The 22570-nt window shown below is 32.5% G+C and overlaps 2 protein-coding genes, 1 long non-coding RNA gene and 1 other non-coding gene across 6 annotated transcripts; 2 read left to right on the plus strand and 2 right to left on the minus strand.

Moving 5' to 3' along the window:
- Nucleotides 1-1819: 1819 nt before the first annotated feature.
- Nucleotides 1820-6932, minus strand: LOC107910285 (uncharacterized). The gene is made up of 5 exons (XR_005910614.1): nucleotides 6801-6932; nucleotides 6591-6724; nucleotides 5346-5445; nucleotides 2572-2902; nucleotides 1820-2415 (listed from the first exon to the last, which is right to left on the minus strand). It is a non-coding gene; the product is annotated as an uncharacterized lncRNA (long non-coding RNA).
- Nucleotides 4593-4736, plus strand: LOC121215218 (small nucleolar RNA snoR137). Its single transcript, XR_005910947.1, has one exon. It is a non-coding gene; the product is annotated as a small nucleolar RNA snoR137 (small nucleolar RNA).
- Nucleotides 6781-9796, plus strand: LOC107910284 (pentatricopeptide repeat-containing protein At1g62350). Its single transcript, XM_016838090.2, has 3 exons — nucleotides 6781-7427; nucleotides 7976-8362; nucleotides 8833-9796. Exons 1-3 carry the CDS (start codon nucleotides 7128-7130, stop codon nucleotides 8860-8862), a joined length of 717 nt encoding a protein of 238 aa, XP_016693579.1. The 5' UTR covers nucleotides 6781-7127; the 3' UTR covers nucleotides 8863-9796.
- On the minus strand, nucleotides 9432-15721 carry LOC107910283 (TBC1 domain family member 22B). 3 transcript variants are annotated; one of them, XM_016838086.2, is made up of 11 exons: nucleotides 15330-15721; nucleotides 14272-14428; nucleotides 13946-14129; nucleotides 13781-13851; nucleotides 13093-13230; nucleotides 12917-13008; nucleotides 11504-11775; nucleotides 11008-11093; nucleotides 10789-10890; nucleotides 9884-10007; nucleotides 9432-9709 (listed from the first exon to the last, which is right to left on the minus strand). In XM_016838086.2, the coding sequence occupies exons 1-11, from the start codon at nucleotides 15428-15430 to the stop codon at nucleotides 9657-9659; spliced, it is 1380 nt and encodes a 459-aa protein (XP_016693575.2). In that variant the 5' UTR covers nucleotides 15431-15721; the 3' UTR covers nucleotides 9432-9656. The 3 variants fall into 3 exon arrangements, with proteins under 3 accessions (XP_016693575.2, XP_016693577.2, XP_016693576.2); XM_016838088.2 differs by having other exon boundaries at nucleotides 14272-14357; nucleotides 15330-15661; XM_016838087.2 differs by having other exon boundaries at nucleotides 9432-10007.
- Nucleotides 15722-22570: the final 6849 nt, after the last annotated feature.

Genomic DNA, 22570 nt, shown 5'->3' on the forward strand with positions numbered 1-22570 from the left:
CGAAAATGATGCCCTATAAATATGATGCAGAAGCTTGAGGGCATATTCATACGAAAAAACTCTTGGGCTTCCAGCTATAATTAGTGTAATTTTTTTCTCCATTTCCAAGCAATCGGCACCTTTGACATTCCTTAGTATTCGAAGGTCATCACCGTCGTGGATGCAAGAAAACTTTCAAACGGGGAGTAGCTGTTGCGGTGCAGTAAAGATGATGCTCCTTTTGGTGTGACAATGATTATCGTTATTACACTTCCTATTAATAACTACAACCATTGTCGCACTGACCTGAGTTTGACCTTTACTATACCGAAACATCCGCTTTTCACCTGAGAGCCCTATTATGTCCAACTCGGTGTCAACCTTCGGACAAGAATGAAAGGTTAAAGATACCAACTGCTTGGAAATAGAGAAAAAAATTATGTTGATTACACCGGAAGTCCCTAGAGTTTTTTCATATGATTATGGCCTTAATCTTATGTATGATATATATATAGGGCATTATTTGCGGGTATCCAAAAAACTTGAACTCCTGACCGTATAACGACCGTTATCTGACCCCCCGATTATACTCAAACCCTTGACTGTATCACGGCCGTCGACTGGGACCTTCACGTAGACTTCGACCCCTGGTCGTATCAAGCATTATGACCCCGGAACTGGATTTCCCCACAATGGGTTTCTAAGGTGATGGTCCTATCCCGCCATGACATGCAATGTATGTGTGCTGGGGCACGTTATCACATCCCCGACACTCAAAGCTACCTAAGAACTTCCGTCGTTTCAGTTGAAAACCCTGAACACTTTCAAAATGCCTTAAACCTTCAAAACCTTAAACCTTAACCCTAAAAAACAAAAAGCCCTAACCCTAGAGAGAGAGAAAAAAGTGTGTCCAGTTTGGCGTGCTTTACTACCATCTGCACGCTTTTTCTTTCTCTCTCTTAAAACTAGCCTATTTCCTTAATTAATGTTTAAAATGGCCTAAAGGCCTAATTAAAAAAATTTGGCCTATAGCCCTTATTTAGCCTATATATATATATATTTTAACAAGTGGTTGGGTGCAATGATAAGGTACATTACACTCTAAAAGGAAGAACGTAGGTTCGAACTCTGAATATGAACCGTAAAACGGACATGCATAATATCAAATATTATATTAACATTAATCTCTTTATATGTTGTTATCATATCTATTTTTTTAATATAATGCCTAAAATTATCCATAATCTCTCCCCAACCATTAAATAAAAGGATAATTCGCACTCAATCTCACATGCTCTTGCAGTAACAATAATTTCCATGCCAATTGATTAAATATATTTTATTTTAAATTAATAGAATAATAAAAAGGAAAATGCACTAAAACAATAAAGTTTTAAATTTTTAAAGAGTGCAAAATTCTATTTAGGATAATATTTTGATTTAAAGATTTAGGGTCTGTTTGTTTGGCAGTAAAATGTTTTCCGTAAAATGATTTCTAGAAAATGTTTTACTTTTCTGTAAAATGATTTACTGGAAAATATTTTCTGGTGTTTGGTAAATCTGTGTAAAATATTTTCTGCTGTTTGGCAGATTTCCTGAAAATATTTTCTGAAAAGTTGTTTTTACATATATTTTACATATATTAATATATATTTATTAATATATATTAATAAATTGTTTTTACATATATTGCAATGATTTGATTATAATAATACTCAATTATTAAGCTACAATATTAATCATTATAAATTGAAAAAAACTAATATCAAATAAATTATTTGTAATTGTGTTAAAGAAACAAGTATTGAATAATTATAAATTGCTTCGAAACCACAATAAGTACTAGAAATAATAATATTATCCAAATACATAATTAATGGTACACCACATAGTAACAACATTGTCCAAGTGCATAATATTACACCAAATATATCCAAATACATAATTAATGGTACACCACATAGTAAGAACATTGTCCAAGTGCATAATATTACACCACATAAATGTATCAATATCTTCAACCCTGAGAAAATTTTTGAAGCCAAATTTTTCTATGCTTCTTATTTTTAACTAAAAAAAGTTTGGCCTCTGATTCATGACTCCCTAGATAATCAAGCACAGAACACAAGAAGTCATCATCAAATCCTTCTTCCTCCATCGACATCACTTGTTCGTAAAGCTGTGATGTATTATCGGCAGTAAATTTTTCCAAAGCATTAGCAATTTTTCCAAGTTGTTCACCCACAAATTTAATTTGTTCATCAACGAGACTTTCTTGACCACTTTTTCTTTTACGTTTGGATGTGCCAGATGAAGATACATTTGTTCTTACCTCTTCAGCCTCTTCATTGTTGCAGTCTACAGGCATTGAATCTTCATTACCATCATCCAAATCTATGTCAGCAAATGTTCTGGCAAAACTCCTTGTTGCCATATCTTTGCCAACAACCACAGCCATTTCATCATAATGATCAATACTTTTATTCAAAAATGGTTCATACTTCTTGTGTGCATGTTGGATATTATACACAATTAGAATAACAAGTAAAAAACAATTGAAATATACTTAACATATATATATACATATATTACCATCACTGCTGCATCATATGTCGCTCTATCACATGTGATCATTTTCATGTTATCATCTCATCCAAAACCACTTTCACCTCGAATTTTGCATATAATCTGCCACTGGTTTTTTACTGTCCTTAAATGATTTTCCACATGCTTCGCATCACATTGGACTTGGAATCTTTCAGAAATGGCGTCAACAACTCGATTAATAGAAACTACTCTGAAAGTATTAGAAGGTTTATTTCCTTTTCGAGCCTCCTCTGCTAGAATTTCAAGGAAAACATGTTCCATCGGTTTTGTCCACCTGAATTGCTTGGAGGTCCCTTCTTTGTTGCCCTTACCCATTCTACAAAATAAATTCAATCATTTCAATATCCAACAAGCTTAAAACATAATAATAAATTCAATATCTAACAAGCTTAAAACATAATCAATATCTAACAAATTCAAGACAAATATCAAAATCCAACAAACTAAAATTTCAATATCATTATCCAACCAACATTTACAAAAACAACATTCAAAAAATTTTAATACTAAAACATACATAACATAGAAACAACAACCCTAAGCCCTAAACCTAAATATTTCTAGCCATATAATCAGTCCACATAGTTTGTGCAATTTCATCTCTCTTAGCAGACCATTCTCTTGCTTCTTGTCTTTCTTCTCACTCCGTGAGAGTTGTTATTATCAAATCAGACTCAGACGCCTCGTATAATCCTTGATTAAGTAAATCATTAGGATCAACTCCCATTATATGATTATGAATGATACAACAACCCAAAACTATATCTACTTGAGTTTGAAAATTCCAAAATGGTTCAGCATCTAATACACGAAACAGTTTCTTCAAAATCCCAAAAACACGTTCAACAGTGATTCGTAATGATGAATGACGAAGATTAAAGAGTTCCTTTGCATTTTCAGGCCCTTTAGCACCAAACTCTTTTAAATGATATCGGACACCACGATATGGGGTAATACATCCATTTCGGATGCCATATCCAGCATCAGCAAGATAATATTTACCTACAATTTTACAATACATAATTAATACTAATAAATTATGAGCTTATTAGAACTATTTGCTATTTTATGATAAATATTACCTTCTGGAATTCTTAATCCTCCTGGACGTGAAAGTGCATCACTTAAAATACGAGAATCATGTGCACTACCTTCCAACCAGCTAGAACATAGGAAAATTTCAAATCAAATGTAATGGCAGCCAATACATTTTGTGCCGTCCCCCTTTACGGCTACGAAATCTTTCTTGCATGCTAAGTGGAACGGATGCACGAATATGAGTTCCATCTAATGCTCCAATACAATCTTTAAAATAAGGATAAAACCTTGGATTGTTTCTAATTTCACTAGGATTTGACTCATCAGGTAATCTAATAACTAGTCTATACAATTTCAAAATAGCTCTCAATACAACCCTAAAGTAACGGTGAACTGTCTCAGTTGATCTATAATATCTAGATCCAATCACTCGAAACCTTACATTATGACCAATTATATGTAAAAATATAATTACTTGCTCCCTAATATTCACAGATTTTGTTGATTGTAACAAATGATTCCTACTAAGAATATCACACAAATTAAAAAAGGCGATCGGTCTCATCCTTATCACATCAATACAATGCTGGTCACCACTATATAAAATACTATTAATATAATTTTCTCTTTCATAATCTTGATTCACACGAGGGCGAGAAGCAATTTCCTTCCTAGTTTCTAATTTTTTAATCCAAAGAGCCCCAAAAGCTAAAACTAAAGCCACGACTCCGACAATTGCAGTTTGATGTTGATTACGATCCATCTACACAAAATAATGCCACACAAATATATGATCACTACAAAAAGATGCCTGTAATTAGTTGATGCGTTTTCAATGCTAGTTGATGCCTGTAATTAGTTGGATCTGCCATTATTTTTTCAGTTTAATTTCTATTATATCTGTTAGTTTTTATCAGTGTTTTCTATTGTTCTTTTAAAAAAAAGTTTATAGTAATTTTGTTTGTGCTGTTGCTTCTTACTGGTGAACGCTTTCAGATTTAACAATGAGAGATGTTCATGTTTCCGAAGCATAAATTTAATTCATAGCCAGTTTTAAACAACGCTGTGCATTTTCTTATATTGCACTGCACTACCTGTCTCCTGGTATATTTATATTGCACTGCACTATCATCTTTTTTGATTCTTAGAGTTTTGAAATATAAAGTGAAAGTTGAATTTGTTTTAAATTGAATTGTTGAATTAATTTAAACAGGTAATATAAATCAGTAATTTATACAATCTAGTTCAGAAATGGATTGGATTTTAAAGTAAAAAAGAAAGAAAAAAATAAAAGCAAAAGTATTATGATCCACATATTTCAACTAAACAATAAAACTGGTTATGGCAGAGATCTTCTAAGGACATCTAGTAGTCATTTTAACATTGAATTTTCTAAGGAAATTTGGATTGAACTGAAAGTCTTATTGGTATTTTTGATTGGTTTGTTTCTCAAGCATAAACTCTATATATATGAGTTGCTAACAATTTTTAATATTCAAGAAATAAAAAATCAAATCTCAAGCATAAAGTCTCTCTATTTGACATTTTTAAACAAAAACTTAACAGTAAGGATAATCACCTCAATACTTCCTTTTAATCCATTAACTCAATGCTAAAACTAAACCATGGAATCAATTATAATGCAAAGGAATAAAAGCATTAACAGTTTACTCCAGTAAATAAGACCCACGGCATTCAGAACTACAAAAACATCTACATACCCTGAGTTTCTTATGCGTTGCAACTAGAAGGGAAGGAATAAGTGAATACAGATCACACAATGGTCTTGTAAGTGCTGAAAAAGTTGGGTGCTCAATAGCCCTACAAAAATTAGAGGAACATCATTGTACTCAGAAACTACTTAAAAATTAGAGGAACTGGAAATGCTCTTAGTCCACTCCAGCTCAACATTATTTCTTTTGATGCATTACAAAAAGTATCCGTAACATGCTAGTATTTACTAAAACACTCTGATAACTTGAGAATAAAATTTTAACCATTTCCTTGCTGAAAGAGAGCCCATAATATTTTGTAACATATCATAGCAAATGACACAAATGTCAGTGTATAGTTCTCTAGCCTAACAATAAAACGCTGATAGCACTGTAACCAACTCTGAATTTCATCTTTGATAACTACCCTCTACTCCAACTTGTCATATATTGACTAGGTTTACTCAATTAAGCACCTCAGGATAAATTGCATTTGAAATTCAATTAGCATAACTCAAACATCCATATCATTCATTAGCAGGAGCCTAGGAGGAATTGCAATGGAATACACTATTTGCTAGTATGCTTAACATAAAAGAATCTACTGTCTCCATGAAAAAAAAGATTATTTAATGCACCACTGGTGAAGCTAAAATCTCCACATGGGATGCCACTAATCTGCTACATGCTTATTAAGTACACGATTACTATCCTATATGAAAGTTCAAAAACACCCCAAGCAAGTTAACTGACAGCCATGAATGCCTTTAAGTGTAGATAATATAAAATCGACAATGGAAACACAATACAACAAAAGTAAGAATAGTTATGGGGTTTCTCAAATCCACGGTAACGTAAATGATGATAATCATTAACTATACAAAAAGAAGTGAACATTAGAGTATTAAGCTTAATTCGTTTAAGAAATTCAGCAACCCTAAAATTACACAACAAAACGCGAAAAAATAAAGTTAAAATTCCAACTAAGGAATAAACAAATAAAAAAATGATAAGAGATAAGAAATGAATCGGGTCAATCGCATCTACTAACTGAAGCTTTGAAGGTAGAAATGTTGAGATTTTTATAGAGAAAATAGCAAGAAAATTAAAAGGGAAAGCTTCCCTGTAGTGAAGAATTGGGGGTTGAGTGGTGTAGGGAAGAAGAGGATGAGTTTTCATCCTTCTTCCAATTTCTGGAAAATCCAGCAAAAACCACCAATTTCATAAAAAACTTGAAGCTTTTGGGTGACTCACCGGCAGATCTATGGAGCAGAAAGATGGAGAAGGAAGATTAAGCTGAGAGACAGAGATGGCAAGGCAGAGATGAGGAGAGGCGGAAGCTTTGAGGAATAGAAAATGTCTGCTGCTTAGAAGAGAATGGAAAATGTCTGCTTAAAGAAAAATGAAAAATGTCTTACCAATTTTGGAAAATGTCTGCTTAAAGAAAAATGAAAAATGTCTTACCAATTTTGAAGCCGTAAGACAATTTTCGGAGGAATGGGCTTGATTTTACCGTGTTTTGGAAAATGTTTTCCTAAAGGAATTCATTTTCCCCCAAACAAATACCGGAAATGATGTAAAATATTTTCCAGAAACCATTTTACAGCAAACAAACGCACCCTTATAGGATCTAACTTTTTATAAAAATGAATAATATTTTAAATTTGAATAGGTCTCTTATGGAATCGAAGCCTATATTTATCGAACCCATGTTTTTCAGTAGCAAAACACAACTTTCATCTTCTCTACTTTACATTCCTTCCTTGGTAAAAATATACGAAACCCAGTTTAATGGGAAGTCTGAGAATTTCCCATCTCCCCCAAATGGGATTTCTGAAATACCCCCATCACAACCACAAGCAATCTAGTATTATTACTTGTGGGCTTAGAGGAGGAACAAAGAAACCCTTGTGGAAATCAAGGGTGCTTTCCACCGAAGCCATCCAAGCTGTTCATTCCCTTAAGTTAGCCAACTCCAATTCCAAATTACACCATGTTTTATCCACCAGGCTTTCCAGGTTACTCAAAGCTGACCTTTTGGATACTTTGGCTGAGTTACAAAGACAAAATGAATTCCACTTAGCTCTCAAGGTACCCTCTTTTACTTGTTACAACTGTTTCTTGGATTGCCTAGATGATTTGGAAGGAACCCTTTCAAGCTATTTGTATTTTGATTCAGTTTCATGTTTAATTTTACACTTCTTATCTTGCTTTTGGTTCAGTGTTCAATTATGGGTTTTTAGCTGATGTGATGAGGGCTTAGGTCTTTGCATTGAAATGGAAGGAGTCCTTCAAATCTATATGGAATATGACTCATCTTCATGCTTAATTAATAATCGTATATATTGCTTTTCAGTTTTCAATTATGGGATTGTAGCTGAAATGATGTCAGGGTTTAGTTTAGGTCTTTGAATTGCAATGGAAGGAACCCTTTAAATATATATGTACTATGATTCATTTTCATAATCATTATCTTGATTTTCAGTTTTCAATTATGGGATTTTAGCTGAAATCATGACAGGGTTTAGGTCTTTGAATTTAGTGCTATCTGTTTTATTATTCATTTTCATTCTTAAATTTATACTTTTTGTCTTGCTTTTCAATTATGGGATATTAGCTGAAATGATGCCAGGATTTAGGTTTTCGAATTTGTGAGGAAGGAAGTATGGTACAAACCAGACATGTGTTTGTACTGTAACATGATTCAGCTGTTGGGTAAGAATAAAATGACCGAAATGGCTGAACAGCTTTTTACTGAACTAGAAAAAGATGGGTTGAAACCTGATACAAGGGCATTCACCGAGCTGATTGGAGCATATTTGCAAGTTGGTATGATGGAGAAGGCGATGGAGACATATGAGAGACTAAAGGCATGTGGCTGTTCTCCAGATAAGTTGACCTTTACAATTTTGATAAGAAACCTTGAGAATGTGGGGAAAGAAGAGCTTGCAGCGGTTGTAAAGAAGGATTGTATTGAATATCTGGAGTTTCCTGAGAGATTCCTTGAAGATGTTCGAAAAAAGCATGTAAGTGAGGATCCTATTTCCTTTGTACTTTGTTTTAGTTCTTGTTTTATGAAATATATATATATGCCTCTTATATCTTGCAATTGAAACTTGTGAGTCCGTTTTATGCAACATTCCGATACAGCTGTAAAATACCATGCAAGGAAAGTTAATTTATTTAGGAGAAGCATAGGAAGATATGTAGCCTCATTGATGACATAACACTGCCAACTTAGAACATGCCACCTAAAAGTTTTATGCTTTGCTTGGTAAGAGTGAAAAGAAAATGATGTAATATTTGGACAAGTTGTTCATCAGTTTAGGTTTTTGTTTATCAGAAATTCCTTGAAATGGAAGTTGTTGAGAGAAAAGTGAAAAGGAAATGATGTTTTTACTCATGCTTGACAAGAGAGACGAAGTACTGACGGATTGAGCCTGCACATTAGTTAATATCATTTGTATTGTTGAGGTGGATTTTTTTTCTGTTTCAGTTGAAGAGGCAGCAGCTTGATCTTGTTTGACAGTTTGCAGTCCAAAGGTGACGAATCACTTGTGCAGATTCTAGCTTCCTGAGAGTCCAGCTCTCGTGTGAATTTTCATTAACAGGGAGGGATTCGTGAAGCACGGTTGTTTAAGGCAACTCTGCTTTGGCACATTTATGGCCATTAACTTCATGATTATCTGCATCTGCTTTATGTTTTGTCATTTAGGATTCATGCTCTTCTTCAACATCTCCATTACTTTGTGCATCAAGGAGTAATTTTGGAAATGTATTAGGAACAGCATTATAGATAATTTGCTGGATTTTGTGTTTTATTAGGTTATATTCTGATGCTTTCTCAGAAAAATATTCTGCCCTCTTTTGTCGATGCAAAAAAGATGGCAGGGCACAACACCCTTGCCTATTTATAGTCCCTCTTTGTAATGCAACCGGAACAGGGGGGGAGACGAGAGGAGAGCATATACGGGTGGTATGAAGTAGACTAACAATAACTCATATATCACAACACCACCACAATGAACAATACATCTGTCTCCAAATATGGATTCATTAAAAAATTGTCATCCAAATAGACGAAACACCCTTTCATATCTGTTAATGGAATTCAAAACTTGTTATTCTTCCCAAGGTTTATGTATATTACAAACAAATATGAAATTACATGAAACCTATGTTAATCAGACTCGTAATTTTCCCTAAAGTTGTTTGTATCATCAACTGTGTCCAAAATACATCCAAATACATGAGAAAAGCTGAAAAAAAATATATGCATATCCATGTTGGACGCATATATGTATACAAATTCCCACCATCCTAAGTCCGGGAAACATAGAATGCCACATACAAGGAGGTACATGTCTTGGCCTCTACTTGAAAACAAACAAAAAAAAATAAAAAATATAAAAAAGCCCATTGCTCTCTGAATAACTTTGATAAACAAAGAGAAATTAAAAGAGGAAAATTGGACAACTGGTAAATAATTAAACAACATAAAATTTAAGTTCAACTAGCTAAGTGGCTGGGAGAGCTGTTAAACATACTGTGCCATATGTAAGCCCTAGAAAGTACTGTTTCAAGCTCTTGATATGTCCAGTTTTGAGTTGGAAGGTGTTGAAGGAACATCACCATTCCTTGGAAGTCAAGCTTCTGGAGTTCATCTGACCACTGAAACATATAGAAATAAAGCATTCATCAATTCAGGTTTGCAATTTTTTTTTCATGATTAGAACAATCATGACGAGAAAAATTGTTTCTAGAGGCATCTGATATTGAAGTATCATTAAAACACAAAGACTGCATGTTGGACAGTTACCCATATCCAACACTTAAGGCCCAAATTCGAGTAACATAGAATCTCATTAGCAGAGTTCACAAGGAAACAAAAATGTTTTGTTCAGTGTTGTTCCTTCTGAACTATGCAGAAGTAAAGTTCATAGGAGATTACACTATAACACGAATGACGCAAGTCAACAGGTCGACTTAGCAATCTAGGAAAACAAGCATCAATAAATTTGAATAATGTAAATCCGAGAGAATGCAGCTCTTGGGAATATGAAGTGAGCTGTAAGAGATGCTCATTTTTAGTTTGATGTCACTGATCCAACATCTTACCTTTTGTCATCATCTATGTTACTCGGGATAAGGTGTCGGTGTTGGATACAGGTATGTGAGAGACGGGTATATTCAATTTTTTTCCCTAAATATGCATCAGATATAGGTGTCGAATATAGATAATTCAAGAAACATGTTGTGTCAGAGAAACATAGGTCATCATCATGTTTTGACCAAAGAAATGGTGATTATTTTTCTTTTAAATAAGGGAAAGAAAGAATAAAACACACACAGACAAACATCCTTTGCTGAAACTCATTAAATGTTGCCAAAATGCAACCAAAGATGAAAAGCTAGTAAACTAGATCATCACAAATGAAGCTAAAGCACTCACCGTTAAAAGAAAACTGGCAAATATGTAGACAAGAAAATCTGGCAGTGCATCTCCTTCAGCAAGATACGTGTCCCATAGACGGGTCACTAGATGAAAAGGTATCTATTAAACAAACAAAAATAAATAAATAGAAGTTGGAGCATTTGGTCAATCAAACATAAAAAGAAAATTTGAATGCAGGAGAAACCAAGGGATTTGGATCATGTGATGAAACCTTACCTCTCGTATTAGCAAGCAGTTGAACCAGCGAAATGCGAATTGAAGATATTCAAGCCCTTGGTCCTCCATATGTCTAGAAACAGGTTCTGGTTCAAGTTGAAGAAAAAAGAAGTTAATAAGACAAAGAAATGAAATTAGAACATGAAAACATAAATAAAATTTTATGTCGATAAAGAAAATTGCATGCACATCATCAAAGAAACTACTCATGCACAGACCCCTCCCCCCCCCCCCACAAAAAAAAAACCCACTCAACCACCATCACCATCACCAGCAGAAACACATTCTAAAACGAAATCATTCTTTTTCTGTAACATTAAGAAAAGGGTGTGCCTGCACATGCGTTCCAAACATCTTGCTTTGTTTGAAAACTATTACAAAACAAAATTTGCATGGTAATCGAAGGCTTAAAATTCCTTCATAAAGCAAAAAGTGGTTGAGTCCATAAACAAGAACAATTCTAGGGGAAGAACTGAAAGGCTTTTGTAGAGTTTACCATCGATGCGCCTAACCAATTCCTTCAGCTTAAATACAAGCCTCTGGATTCCTGGTTGAGCAAATGTGTAATGGTCTTGCATGCCATCAAGCAACTTTGACAAGCACCAATAGCAATCAGCTTCTATGTTGGATATCTTCCCAGAAGACATATCTGAGATTGACCAACTATCTATGCTCCCTTCTAAGTACTCAGATAAGAAGACAACTAGAAAGGGTGTTACAAGATCATTTATCCCCTGCACATACCCACTTGCAGGATGCCGAATGGCCCTGTAAATGAAGAACAATATAAATTACAAAATAACACTAGTATCTTGAATGTTGCATTAAAGCAAACATAAATCAAAGTTTAAAAAAGGGGACTGGAGGTCGAACTGCTCAGACCTCCGGTGCCTAGTTAAACCAGTTGAACCGAGGTATAATGTCTTCTTTATTTTTTTTAATGTTAAATAACTTTACACACTTATTTAATTTACACACTTATTTAAATATAAAAATAGTTAATTAACAAAAAAATGCAAAATGCATTTAGCGTAATATTTATATCTTTACTATAGAGATAAAATGTGTAAATCTCATTAATTACAAACAAATAAAAACTGATCTTTTACCCATTGAACAACCAACCAACACCCTTTTTTAAACAGGAACAACCAACACCCTTTTCCACACCGGTGAAAATTCCAGTCCATATCAATCCCACCAGCTCATGCCGGTCAATTCCGGTCACACCAGCCGGAACATAATGCACCGGCCGCTGCATGAATAATATTGAAAAATATAAAATTTTTAATTATTTACTATTATGCTAAGGACTTAATTGGAATGCGACTAATCAAAAAAGACTACACAGGAATGTAAAGTTTAAAAAAGTTTTTTGAGACATACTTTCACACTTAAAATATAAAAATTAAAATATAAATTTTATTAAAAACCCCGTCTCGATTATCAAAGAAAAAAATATTCGCTCACCCTTCAGCTTCTTTTACAAAAAAGGGAATGGAGTTAAATCCTTAAAATTTCATATTGAATGATGCACTTTTATTTGTAATTTTGGATTTGTCTGAATGATAGATTTTTATTTGTTGAGTTTACTAATGAGTAATTTATATAATTGATGAATATTTTATATTTGAAATTTATTTAATTTCATTCATTTGACATTTGTAAATATATTTATATACATATATTAAATATTTTTTTAAAAATATTGATAAATCCGAAACGGTACACCGAAACGGTACACCGAAACAAACAGGTATCGCTACGTACCAGTTCCAATAGAAAAACGGTGCGCCAACCGGTGTGGTACTGACTATCTTGAGTTTTAACTTTTTAAAATTTTTGAGTTTTGCATGTTATAAGAAAGCCAACAATAAATGTGAATCCACCAATTCAAATAGTAACTTACCATGTATAAAGAATGCGCTCCAAGGATTTTTGAACTTGAGCTTGCAGAAAGAAAGGGACATCAGGAACAGTCCTAGGACAATCAACGGCAATCTAACAAACAGAAAAAACACCGCTGTTAAATCAGGCATAGAAGGCTGACAATCAAGTTTGAGACTAAATAAGGGATAAAGGAACCTGGCGAAGCATATTAATCTCATCAGCAGACCGCTCAGTGTCCGGAATGTCATAAAATTGAGCAACACAATCAAGATACTCAAGGCGTTTCCTCCTTAAAACTCCCTCCCTTCTATCTGAATTAGGTGGTGCATATCCCTGTTTTCAGTTCATAAAATTTCAAACGAGAAACCGAAATTTATTTAATAAATACAATCTATCCATCCAATGACAAATTGGTTAACCCTGGATATCAAATATGAGACATGCAGATTCTTTAGCTCTAAACTGTTGCTTCATTGATACCATTAATTGGAAAAGAAAGCCACCAAGATCATACAACAAAGAAACATAACACCCTTATGAAAATGCATTTGGAAAAAACTAAAACCCGATACTAAACGCCTCCTAAAAAGATACATTGATACTAAAAGCAAAGCCTAGTTCCTTGGCATCATGAAACAGAAGCAACTCATTACACTAGGAATGCAACAATTGAAATGTTATAAAGCTTTAAAAGCACAATCCAGTGAATTGTGAGAGAATTTTTTATATGAAACATTCTACAAAGCCGAGGATATTAAAGGTGGCAGCAATTAACAAAGATCATCACTTTACATTAAAAAATATCGCAGCCTTAGCAGAAGAGTAACGAGTTGGTTCATACAGTTCAAGTCCTAATGCCAAAAACCAATAGTTAAGAGCTTACCAACAGGAGTCTCCATACATTAGGACGCATATAAGGCGGAACACCACTCCAAGCTAACTCACGTAATCTCTCTAAAAAGGACATGATAATCAAATCAAATGTACGATCATATATACATATAAAGGTTGTGAAATCATTCTGGAAGCAATAAAGTAGATATGGTACCTAATATGACCATTTGTCCTGAGAGCTCTTTAGTGAACTTCGTAACCCTGGCAGAATCTGTAGCTCTTGTGCCCATTGCAGAGTTCTGGACTTCTTTGGCAGCATCATCATTCTTTGAGGTTGAAGATGTTAACTTATTATCAGTTGTATTACCATCAGAATTATTTGTATTTCTGACCCCTCCCTAAATGAAAGGAATGCTTTTCAGTTACTAATATCACGGACTTTTAAAGAAGTCTAAAGTCACACTAGTACAAGACTAAATCATCTTTCCGTATTTTCGTAATAGAATACATGAAAGATACTACAGTCACTCTAAACCTCACCTCCATGGATTTGTCCATGTCATCACTTGTACCGGCATCGTTCTGTGAGAAGCTTCTTTGATAACTGGGAGATCGTTCTTGTGAACCTGAATCATCAAGTATATCTGACCTTCTGGTCAATAATATTTTACCAGGAATACTGCGACCCTTAAGCAACCTTAAAAGAGGCATAAAAGAAAACTATTATTTGTTGATGAAACAAGAAATATGAAGTGAAGATTTTATCAACATGTAATCCTAGCATTTGCTTTTACACTTGAGATAATAAAAACCACCATATATTTCCAAATCCACATAGGCAAGGTAATAAAAGTTATATAACACGACAAGGGAACTTTACAGCATACGAAATTTTTTCAATTTTGACTTCTTAACAGTGAGAGAGAGATTTGCATAAAGAAAAACAACTCCGCAACCCATGTTAGCATTTCAGCTAATTTACGTTAAGAAATCCAAGCTCAGCAATATTATCATTCATAAGCATGGGCAAACAAATTGTAACATTTTTGTTCCATAACCTTTATGAACTCCCCACGTTTAGTAACTGTCCTTTTTATTATCAGGAAAACCAGGCTAAAAGACAAGGAGTAACCCTTTGTGAACCCCTGTGATGCCTATGATTCCCCAACAATAATGCCATGATCAAATTACAACATACACCAAAATATCAGACGTTTTTAGGGAAAAATAGATAAATACTATGATCTAAGCACAAAGATGAAAGGATCATCTTCCAAAAGAAAGAGAAACCGGGTTATGCCATTAAGTAGAACTTGTGAGATCTGGCTTTAATTCCCAAAAGGGGCTTTCAATCTAAGTGCAAACCGCAACAAATTAAACCCAATAAACCTAATTGAAAATTTTTGCGAAATCAAAATTTCACCCTAAAGAGCAAAAATTCTTCCATGGAAATTCAGATCAAAACTGAAATTCGAAAGATCAGAAGGTATTTCTCTAAATCCAATGAAAAAAGAAAAATCCAGAATCAACATGGAGAAACCAGAAAGAAAACAGAGGAAGAAAAGTAATGGGAAATTGGAATTATTAGAAAGAGGTACCCTTGGACATTCTTGAGGGTTTGATTGAACCTGGAATCAAGGCTTTCTTTGTTACGCGGATCTACTTCGCCATGGCTGCTGCTGTTGTTGTTTGAATTCATGATTTTATCGTTATTTCCTTGATTCTTGTGTTTCTCTCTCAACACGGCTATTGAACTCCTTTTCTTCTTTCAAACCCCATTTCTAAGAAAACATGAATACACAGAAAGATTACACAACAAACCAATAGTTTAAAAGTTTGAAAGCACTTTTGATTATTATATTAATCAATTTCTTCATTTTTGTGTTCACTGAATTCAATTCTTTCGACAAAAAAAAATGAATTCATTGCTTGAGTAAATGTTTTTCCTTTAGTTTTACTTTTGTTAATGGAATAATGATAAATTTAGGCACTCCCATTTATTAATCTTAAATTCAATCTTAAAAAAAATGATATTTCTAATTTTTTATGAGCAATTTTTTTTGGTCGAATATGTACTATAATTATTATATTTTCATCATAAATCTAAAAAATATATATATACATAATAGAAATTATAATATATGAAACCAAAACCATAACCATTATTATCTAAAAAACACTATCTTTAATCCCAAATAGATTCACCCTCTATATAAAGATTTTACATTTGTATCTAACAATTAGAACACCCACTTCAAAATCCAAATTCCCCCTTAGAATTTGGACACTGAACACTCACACCACGTTTGGTTCGCTGTAATGGAATAGAAGTGTAATGGATAGAGGCGTAATAGTTAATCATTTTGTTTGGTTGAATGGAATAGAATAGAATTGTAATAGTATTCTTATGTTTGGTTGAATGGAATGATGTTGTAATAGCAAAATGGAAAAAACTAAAATGACTAGAATATCCTTAGCAGAAATTTTTTTAGGCAAATGATTATTGTTATTGTTATTAAATTTTAATAAGATTATTAATATCAATAATAAATAATTTAATCATATTTTAACATAATTATTATTAAATATAATTTAATAAAAATATATAATTTAATAAAATTCTTAATAATAAATATTCTTATATGAATTTACTAAAATCATAATATATAATACTATAAAATATAATTTAAAATAATTATTATTAAATATAATTTAATAAAAATATATAATTTAATAAAATTCTTCATAATAAATATTCAATTTACTAAAATCATAATATATAATACTATAAAATATAATTTAAAATAATTATTATTAAATATAATTTAATAAAAATATATGATTTAATAGCTACTGTCTTAATAATAAATATTCTTATATGAATTTACTAAAATCATAATATATAATATTATAAAATATAATTTAAAATAATTATTATTAAATATAATTTAATAAAAATATATGATTTAATAGCTATTGTCTTAATAATAAATATTCTTATATGAATTTACTAAAATCATAATATAACTTGAGAATTATATTTTGCATAAACATAATTTTCATATATTAACAAAATGTTAGATGAAAATGAAATTCTACATCATAATCCATATGTTATACAGTTTTACAACATCAAAAAGTTTGAACATTGTAGTGACATACCATCCCAAATATTACAAACAGAAAAAGTTACATATCAGGAACAGAACCATGATTTTTAATGGTCAGCAAGAAATCTTCTGACCCATTCCAATTGCACATCAGAAGGTAAACGAAGAAAACGAGCATTTGAGTTGAATGATCGGGAATTTTACTCAAAGCTCGATACCGCTCATCCACAGTTAAACCTTCTATTTCACATAAGGTTGGATATAAATTTGTAGCTTTTTCTTAGATGATCTGGAATTCTTCTGACTTCTGTTGAACTACCACATCGGAGGCAATACTCCTACTAATTTGGTCGCCAATGGTCCGCATGTTTTCCGCCAATAAAGTGGCAGCCTCATTAAATGAAGAAGAAATATTATCACTTGCATCAGAATTCTTCTTTTTCTTCTTTGAAGATGAGGAACCCTTTTGGTTTCTACCTGGTTGCAGCTCCGTAGCAGAAACATCCATGTCATCCAAAGAGACATCAGCTTCGCAGTCATAGAATTCGTTTCTTTCTTCATTAATATCTGCAGTAGGTACACATCAGCGGCTGTTTGAGCATTTATTTCTTCAATAACATCAGCGGCTGTTTGAGCATCTTTACCAGTCACTCGATCTTGTGCGTAGATGGCAGTATGTTGGTCGTAGTAAGGGAAACTACGATGTCTGAATTGAGCAGCTTCTTTATGACTCTATAAAAATGAGGAAATCATATTAGTTATAAGTTGAGAATAAATAAGATAATAAAGACTGGAAATAATTCTTACATTTAAATAAGAGTTCCAAACCGCATCTTCAGCAACAACGAGCTGCCTATGCTCGTCCCAACCAAAACTACTATTGTTTTGGCCATTAAGCATGTCATACACGATTGACCAATCCCTTTTTAGTAACCTAATCCTCGATTTTATATTAGGTTTAGCCTTCAACATTGCATTGGGTAAAGCATTTTCTAACATTTTTTCCAACTCGTTTAAATAACCGGCTTTGAACCCCGTATTAGCATTAAAGGTTCCAACATTGTGCAAGTCCACCATGCAGGAAACCAATGCTGCATCTTCTTCCGGAACCCATTTCCTTTTGGTTCCTTGGGAAGCTTGGGAAGAAACTGATGTGAGCTCGCCTATGAACCAAGTAGAGACCGAACAAGAGGCCATCAAGTTGCCTAGTGGCCCAATAACGCGAGCTCGAGCTAAGCAATTTAAGGAGGCTATTCTAACATTGCTAGAACGGACATGGGAAAATGAAAGCAAGGAGTTCAAGGATGAACTCAATGTTTTCAATTTCTGGGAAATCGAATTTCATTTTAGTTAATAAATTTGCTGCTGGAATTTTTGGACAATTTAAATTAAGCATTTAATTGAGTTTTACTATAGCTTATTAATTTGTCTTTAATTAATATAAGTGTTTAATTTGTCTTATCTTAGTTAAATTAAAAGTGTCTTGATTTCATTAAGTTTGTCTTAAATTAAAACATAAATTAATTATGTCCAGCCGAATTTGTTTGTCTTGATTAGTTAATATTTAAGTTGTCACAATGTTAATTAGTGTGTCCACATTATGTTCTACATTATGTCCAGCTGAATTGAGATAAATTAATGAGGTTCATGTGCTTTGTTTAGGTGCAGCCGAATTTGAAGATTCATTGGCTAAGTGCATGAATGTAGATTCAATGTATGAGAAGATGTATGTGCAGCTGGTACAATGCATTGAAGTTGATTAATTTTTGGTTCTTGCCAAGGCAACTATTCGGCCAAGAGTGTTCAAGCTATTCATCCATTCAAGGCTTGGCCGATTCTCTTCTCAAGGAAGCATAAAAGTTGTTCACACCGTGGCTGTTCGGTTCAGCCATGTTCACACCATGGGGACTCTTCAAAACCGTCCATTCACACCTAAAAAGGCTGCTTAAGTTCTTCTTTAATGTTGGTCACTTTTCAGCAAGAGTTGCCTAATGAATGAGTCCATTAAACTCATTAGTTGAATTTAGTTGCTGCATGAATCTCCAAAATTCATTTGCTTAATTTAGAAGCTGCCTATTAGTCACCATTCAGCCGAACCTACATTGGCCATCATTCATGAATTAAAGCTGGAATTTAGTTCAATGTTTGCTTAGAAATTAAGCCTAGAATCTATCCATTCGGCTACTAGACATTAAGCTATAAATAGTTGCTGATTTTCTTGTAAAATGACTTTTTGCCAAAATTCTGAATGAACTATATTTGGTGAGTTAATTCACTCTCTTTATTCTCCAAAGCTCAATTGACTTATCTTCACAAGTGGCGTCAATCTGACTTTGTTTCTGAACTTATCACCCTTGGTGTGGCATTCAACATTATACCGAAGGTTCCTATTTCACTAAATAGTGGGTCTCGGTTTTATTTTAATTCCTTCCTTTTTCTTTGAGACGTTTTAAGCCCGGGTTCTTATTTGCTAATAAGGGTTCGATCTTGTTTCATTGAATTACCATCTTTGGTAACCTTCCATCATAAACCCAACTACACCTTTGCTTGAACAAGTTACTCGATCTTTGAAGTTCTTTGACTTAAAACTCATTATCTGTAACAGCCCAATTTCGACTCTAATCGGACATAGTGGTTTCGGGACCACAAGTCCGAGTCAAAAAAATATTTTAATATTATTTTGTGTTTTTATTTTGTGTGCATTTGATTGTGTGAAATTTTCGTGTTTTAATTTTGTTGTTTGAGTGTCCGATTAAATAAAAGGATTAAATCGCGTAAAATAAAAATTTAATGGTTAAATATGAAAATGTCTATTTGTTGTTGTCTTTATAATTTGGAGGATTTAAGAAGCAATTAGTCCACCATTAAGTGAGTGGATGGCAATGGTCAAGAATGACCTTATAATATGTGTTATACATTATATTTTAACAAAGGTTAATTAAGTAAATTAATTATTATGGTTATTATATGTTAAATATAACAAATTTAAAACATGTTCTTTATCTTTTTCTACCGAAACTAAGAGAGAAAATAAGGGTTTAAAGCTTTGGAAAAATTCGGCACTTTCAAGCTTGGATTAAGGTATGAATTTTGTTCGGTTTTTGATGATTTTTATGTTTTTGAGATCGTTGCTTCGAGTACTATCCGACCCATGCTTGAATTTTTTTATTTTGATGAATATTTTGAGCTATGCCATTGATGAATAATTGTGTTTTGTGATGTTTGATAATGAATAATGAAAGATATGTTTTAGATTAATATGTTTTGTATTGGAATTTTTGGTGAATTTGAGTAATTAGGGTTAAATTGCAAAAATAATATTTTTTTAGAGACTAAAATGTGAAATAAATGAAATGTGTGGAATTGTATGAAGACAATGAACATTAGGCCCTAGATTAGTGTGGGCAAAATTTGTGTATTTTGTGTTTTGTGCAAAAAGGACTAAATTGCAAAAAGTGTAAAATGTTAGGGGCAAAATGGTAATTTTCCCATTTATGTATTTTTGGACTTAATTGAATGTTTTGATGAATTAAAAAGGTTAAATTTGATTATGTTAGATCAAGAAACGAAGAAAACGGATTTGGATCGGGGAAAAACGAAAGTAATCGAATAGTCGATCGTGTCCGCTGATATCCGAGGTAAGTCTATTAGCAATTAAAAGTTATTAAGTTAATATTTATACATGTATACTAATTGTATTTTGTGTTGAGCTATAATTAAAAGTATATTGATTAAATAAATTTTGAAGTATGGATGATAATTACATATATAGCATGTTCGAATATACAAGTATAATCTTGTATAAATTTATGGGTTGAAATACAGGTAAGAAATGTATAAGAGTATAGTTGATATTCGAATAAGCATGTATATATATATAATGCTAGAATATATATATAAGTTATTGAAATTAGTTAAAGTATGAATGTTGCATAGGTATAAATTCTTGATTTTAATCAAAGGAATGTATAATATATATATATGGTGCGAATATATATATGTAGGTATATATATGTATAAACTCTTGGATTTATTTAAAGTTATGTAACCCATGATTGTATGATAAATTTTGAATAGATATGTATATGTGAATTTTAATTTATATGTATATGCTATATTTGAATAAGCATGCTTACATATATGTATATGTTCTTGTAATGAATTTTAAGTATGAGTGTTATATATATATCTGCATAAATGAAGTTCGAATATGTACATATATATATAAATGTACATCTATTGTATATTTGATGAGCTAAAATTAAAAGTATATGTATTGAAAATTAGTTGAGTATGAATGATATATATATATGCATAAGTGTGAGATTCGACTATATAGTTATGTATATATATATGTACAGGTATAATTTCTTGTATTGAAATTAAGTATGGAATTACATATTGACATACATGGTTGAATGTATATGTATATATATGTTTAAGATTTGCATTGAATTAAAAGTATAAATTTTAAATACTTGTATGATTTGAACATGGACTACAAATTTTCTTGGGATAGAGTTGAGATTGTGAATTAGATATAAATGTTATGAACGTGTGTTGCTATTAAAAAAATATATGAGAAATCATTCTTGTATCTATGAAATTGGGATTTTCAGGCTAAGCGCCTAGCATGCTTAATGTCGGTGAATTTTTCAGACTTTAAGTCTAGCAGGCTACGTGCCGGTGATCTGAATCAGGTTATAAACCTAGCAGGCTACGTGCCGGTGATTTGAATCAGGTTATAAACCTAGCAGGCTACATGCCGGTGATCTGAATCATGCTATAAGTTTAGCAGGTTATGTGCCGTTGAATCTGTTTAAATTAAGTGATTGTATACATTGAATATATATGTATATGATTTGGTTATTTGTATTGGATTAATATATGAACATCTGTTGCTATGTTTTTGATGAGCATATAAAAGCTCGAATCTTTGTGTCTGGTGAGTATATATATCTATGCGTTCGGCATATGTGAATTAAGGTATATATATATGTGCATTCGGCACACGTGATTGATAAGTATAATTATTTGCTTTTGACATATGTATATGAAAGATCATAAGCATGCATTCAATGAAATGCAATGATAAGTACATTTGGAATTTATATTTGCGATTAATGATTATGTATATAACTTGATTTTTAGGTATATAATGATAATACAAATGATCGTTTATATGTATTTTGGATATGCTATAAACTTACTGAGCTATAGAAGCTTACTTTGATTGTTTTTGTTTATTTGTTTATAGATTTTGGAGACGCGTTACGAGCTCGGGGATCGTCAGCATAGTCTATCACACTATCGACTTCCTTTGGTATTTTGTTAACAGTTTGAACTTGATCTTATGGCATGTATAGGTTTGAGTATGATTTTGGTTAGATTTGGATTGTATAATATAATTAGCCATGTGAATATGGTTTAATTTCTATGTTTGTGATCAGTTTGGTTTTAAAAAAAAATGGTTACGTTTGTTCGGTAATGCCTCGTAACCCTAATTCGGCGACGGATATGGGTTAAGGGTGTTACATTATCCGACACTACCTAATTTCGATCGGGAATTATTACGACTCGTCACATCATCCGAAACAAGCTCGTATTAGAAACATTTGATTCTGAAACACCTGACATAATTATCTTAAGAAAAAAAACAAATTAAAATTAAGTTGAATATCATGAATCAAAAGGTGAACACTTTATAAAATTAAAATTAAGTTAAATAT

Source organism: Gossypium hirsutum, chromosome D02 (assembly GCF_007990345.1).
Source record: "Gossypium hirsutum isolate 1008001.06 chromosome D02, Gossypium_hirsutum_v2.1, whole genome shotgun sequence".
Lineage (NCBI taxonomy): Eukaryota > Viridiplantae > Streptophyta > Magnoliopsida > Malvales > Malvaceae > Gossypium > Gossypium hirsutum.

Bases quoted from the DNA above. Each gene is read 5' to 3' on its own strand.
- LOC107910284 (XM_016838090.2), top strand. From the start codon at position 7,128: ATGGGAAGTCTGAGAATTTCCCATCTCCCCCAAATGGGATTTCTGAAA. The intron at 7,428-7,975 runs GTACCCTCTTTT...GCCAGGATTTAG, and splicing joins AATTCCACTTAGCTCTCAAG to GTTTTCGAATTTGTGAGGAA. The intron at 8,363-8,832 runs GTAAGTGAGGAT...TTTCTGTTTCAG, and splicing joins AAGATGTTCGAAAAAAGCAT to TTGAAGAGGCAGCAGCTTGA.
- LOC107910283 (XM_016838086.2), bottom strand. From the start codon at position 15,430: ATGAATTCAAACAACAACAGCAGCAGCCATGGCGAAGTAGATCCGCGT. The intron at 13,009-13,092 runs GTTCCTTTATCC...TCTGTTTGTTAG, and splicing joins AGATTAATATGCTTCGCCAG to ATTGCCGTTGATTGTCCTAG. The intron at 11,094-11,503 runs GTAAACTCTACA...AACTTGAACCAG, and splicing joins ATTGGTTAGGCGCATCGATG to AACCTGTTTCTAGACATATG.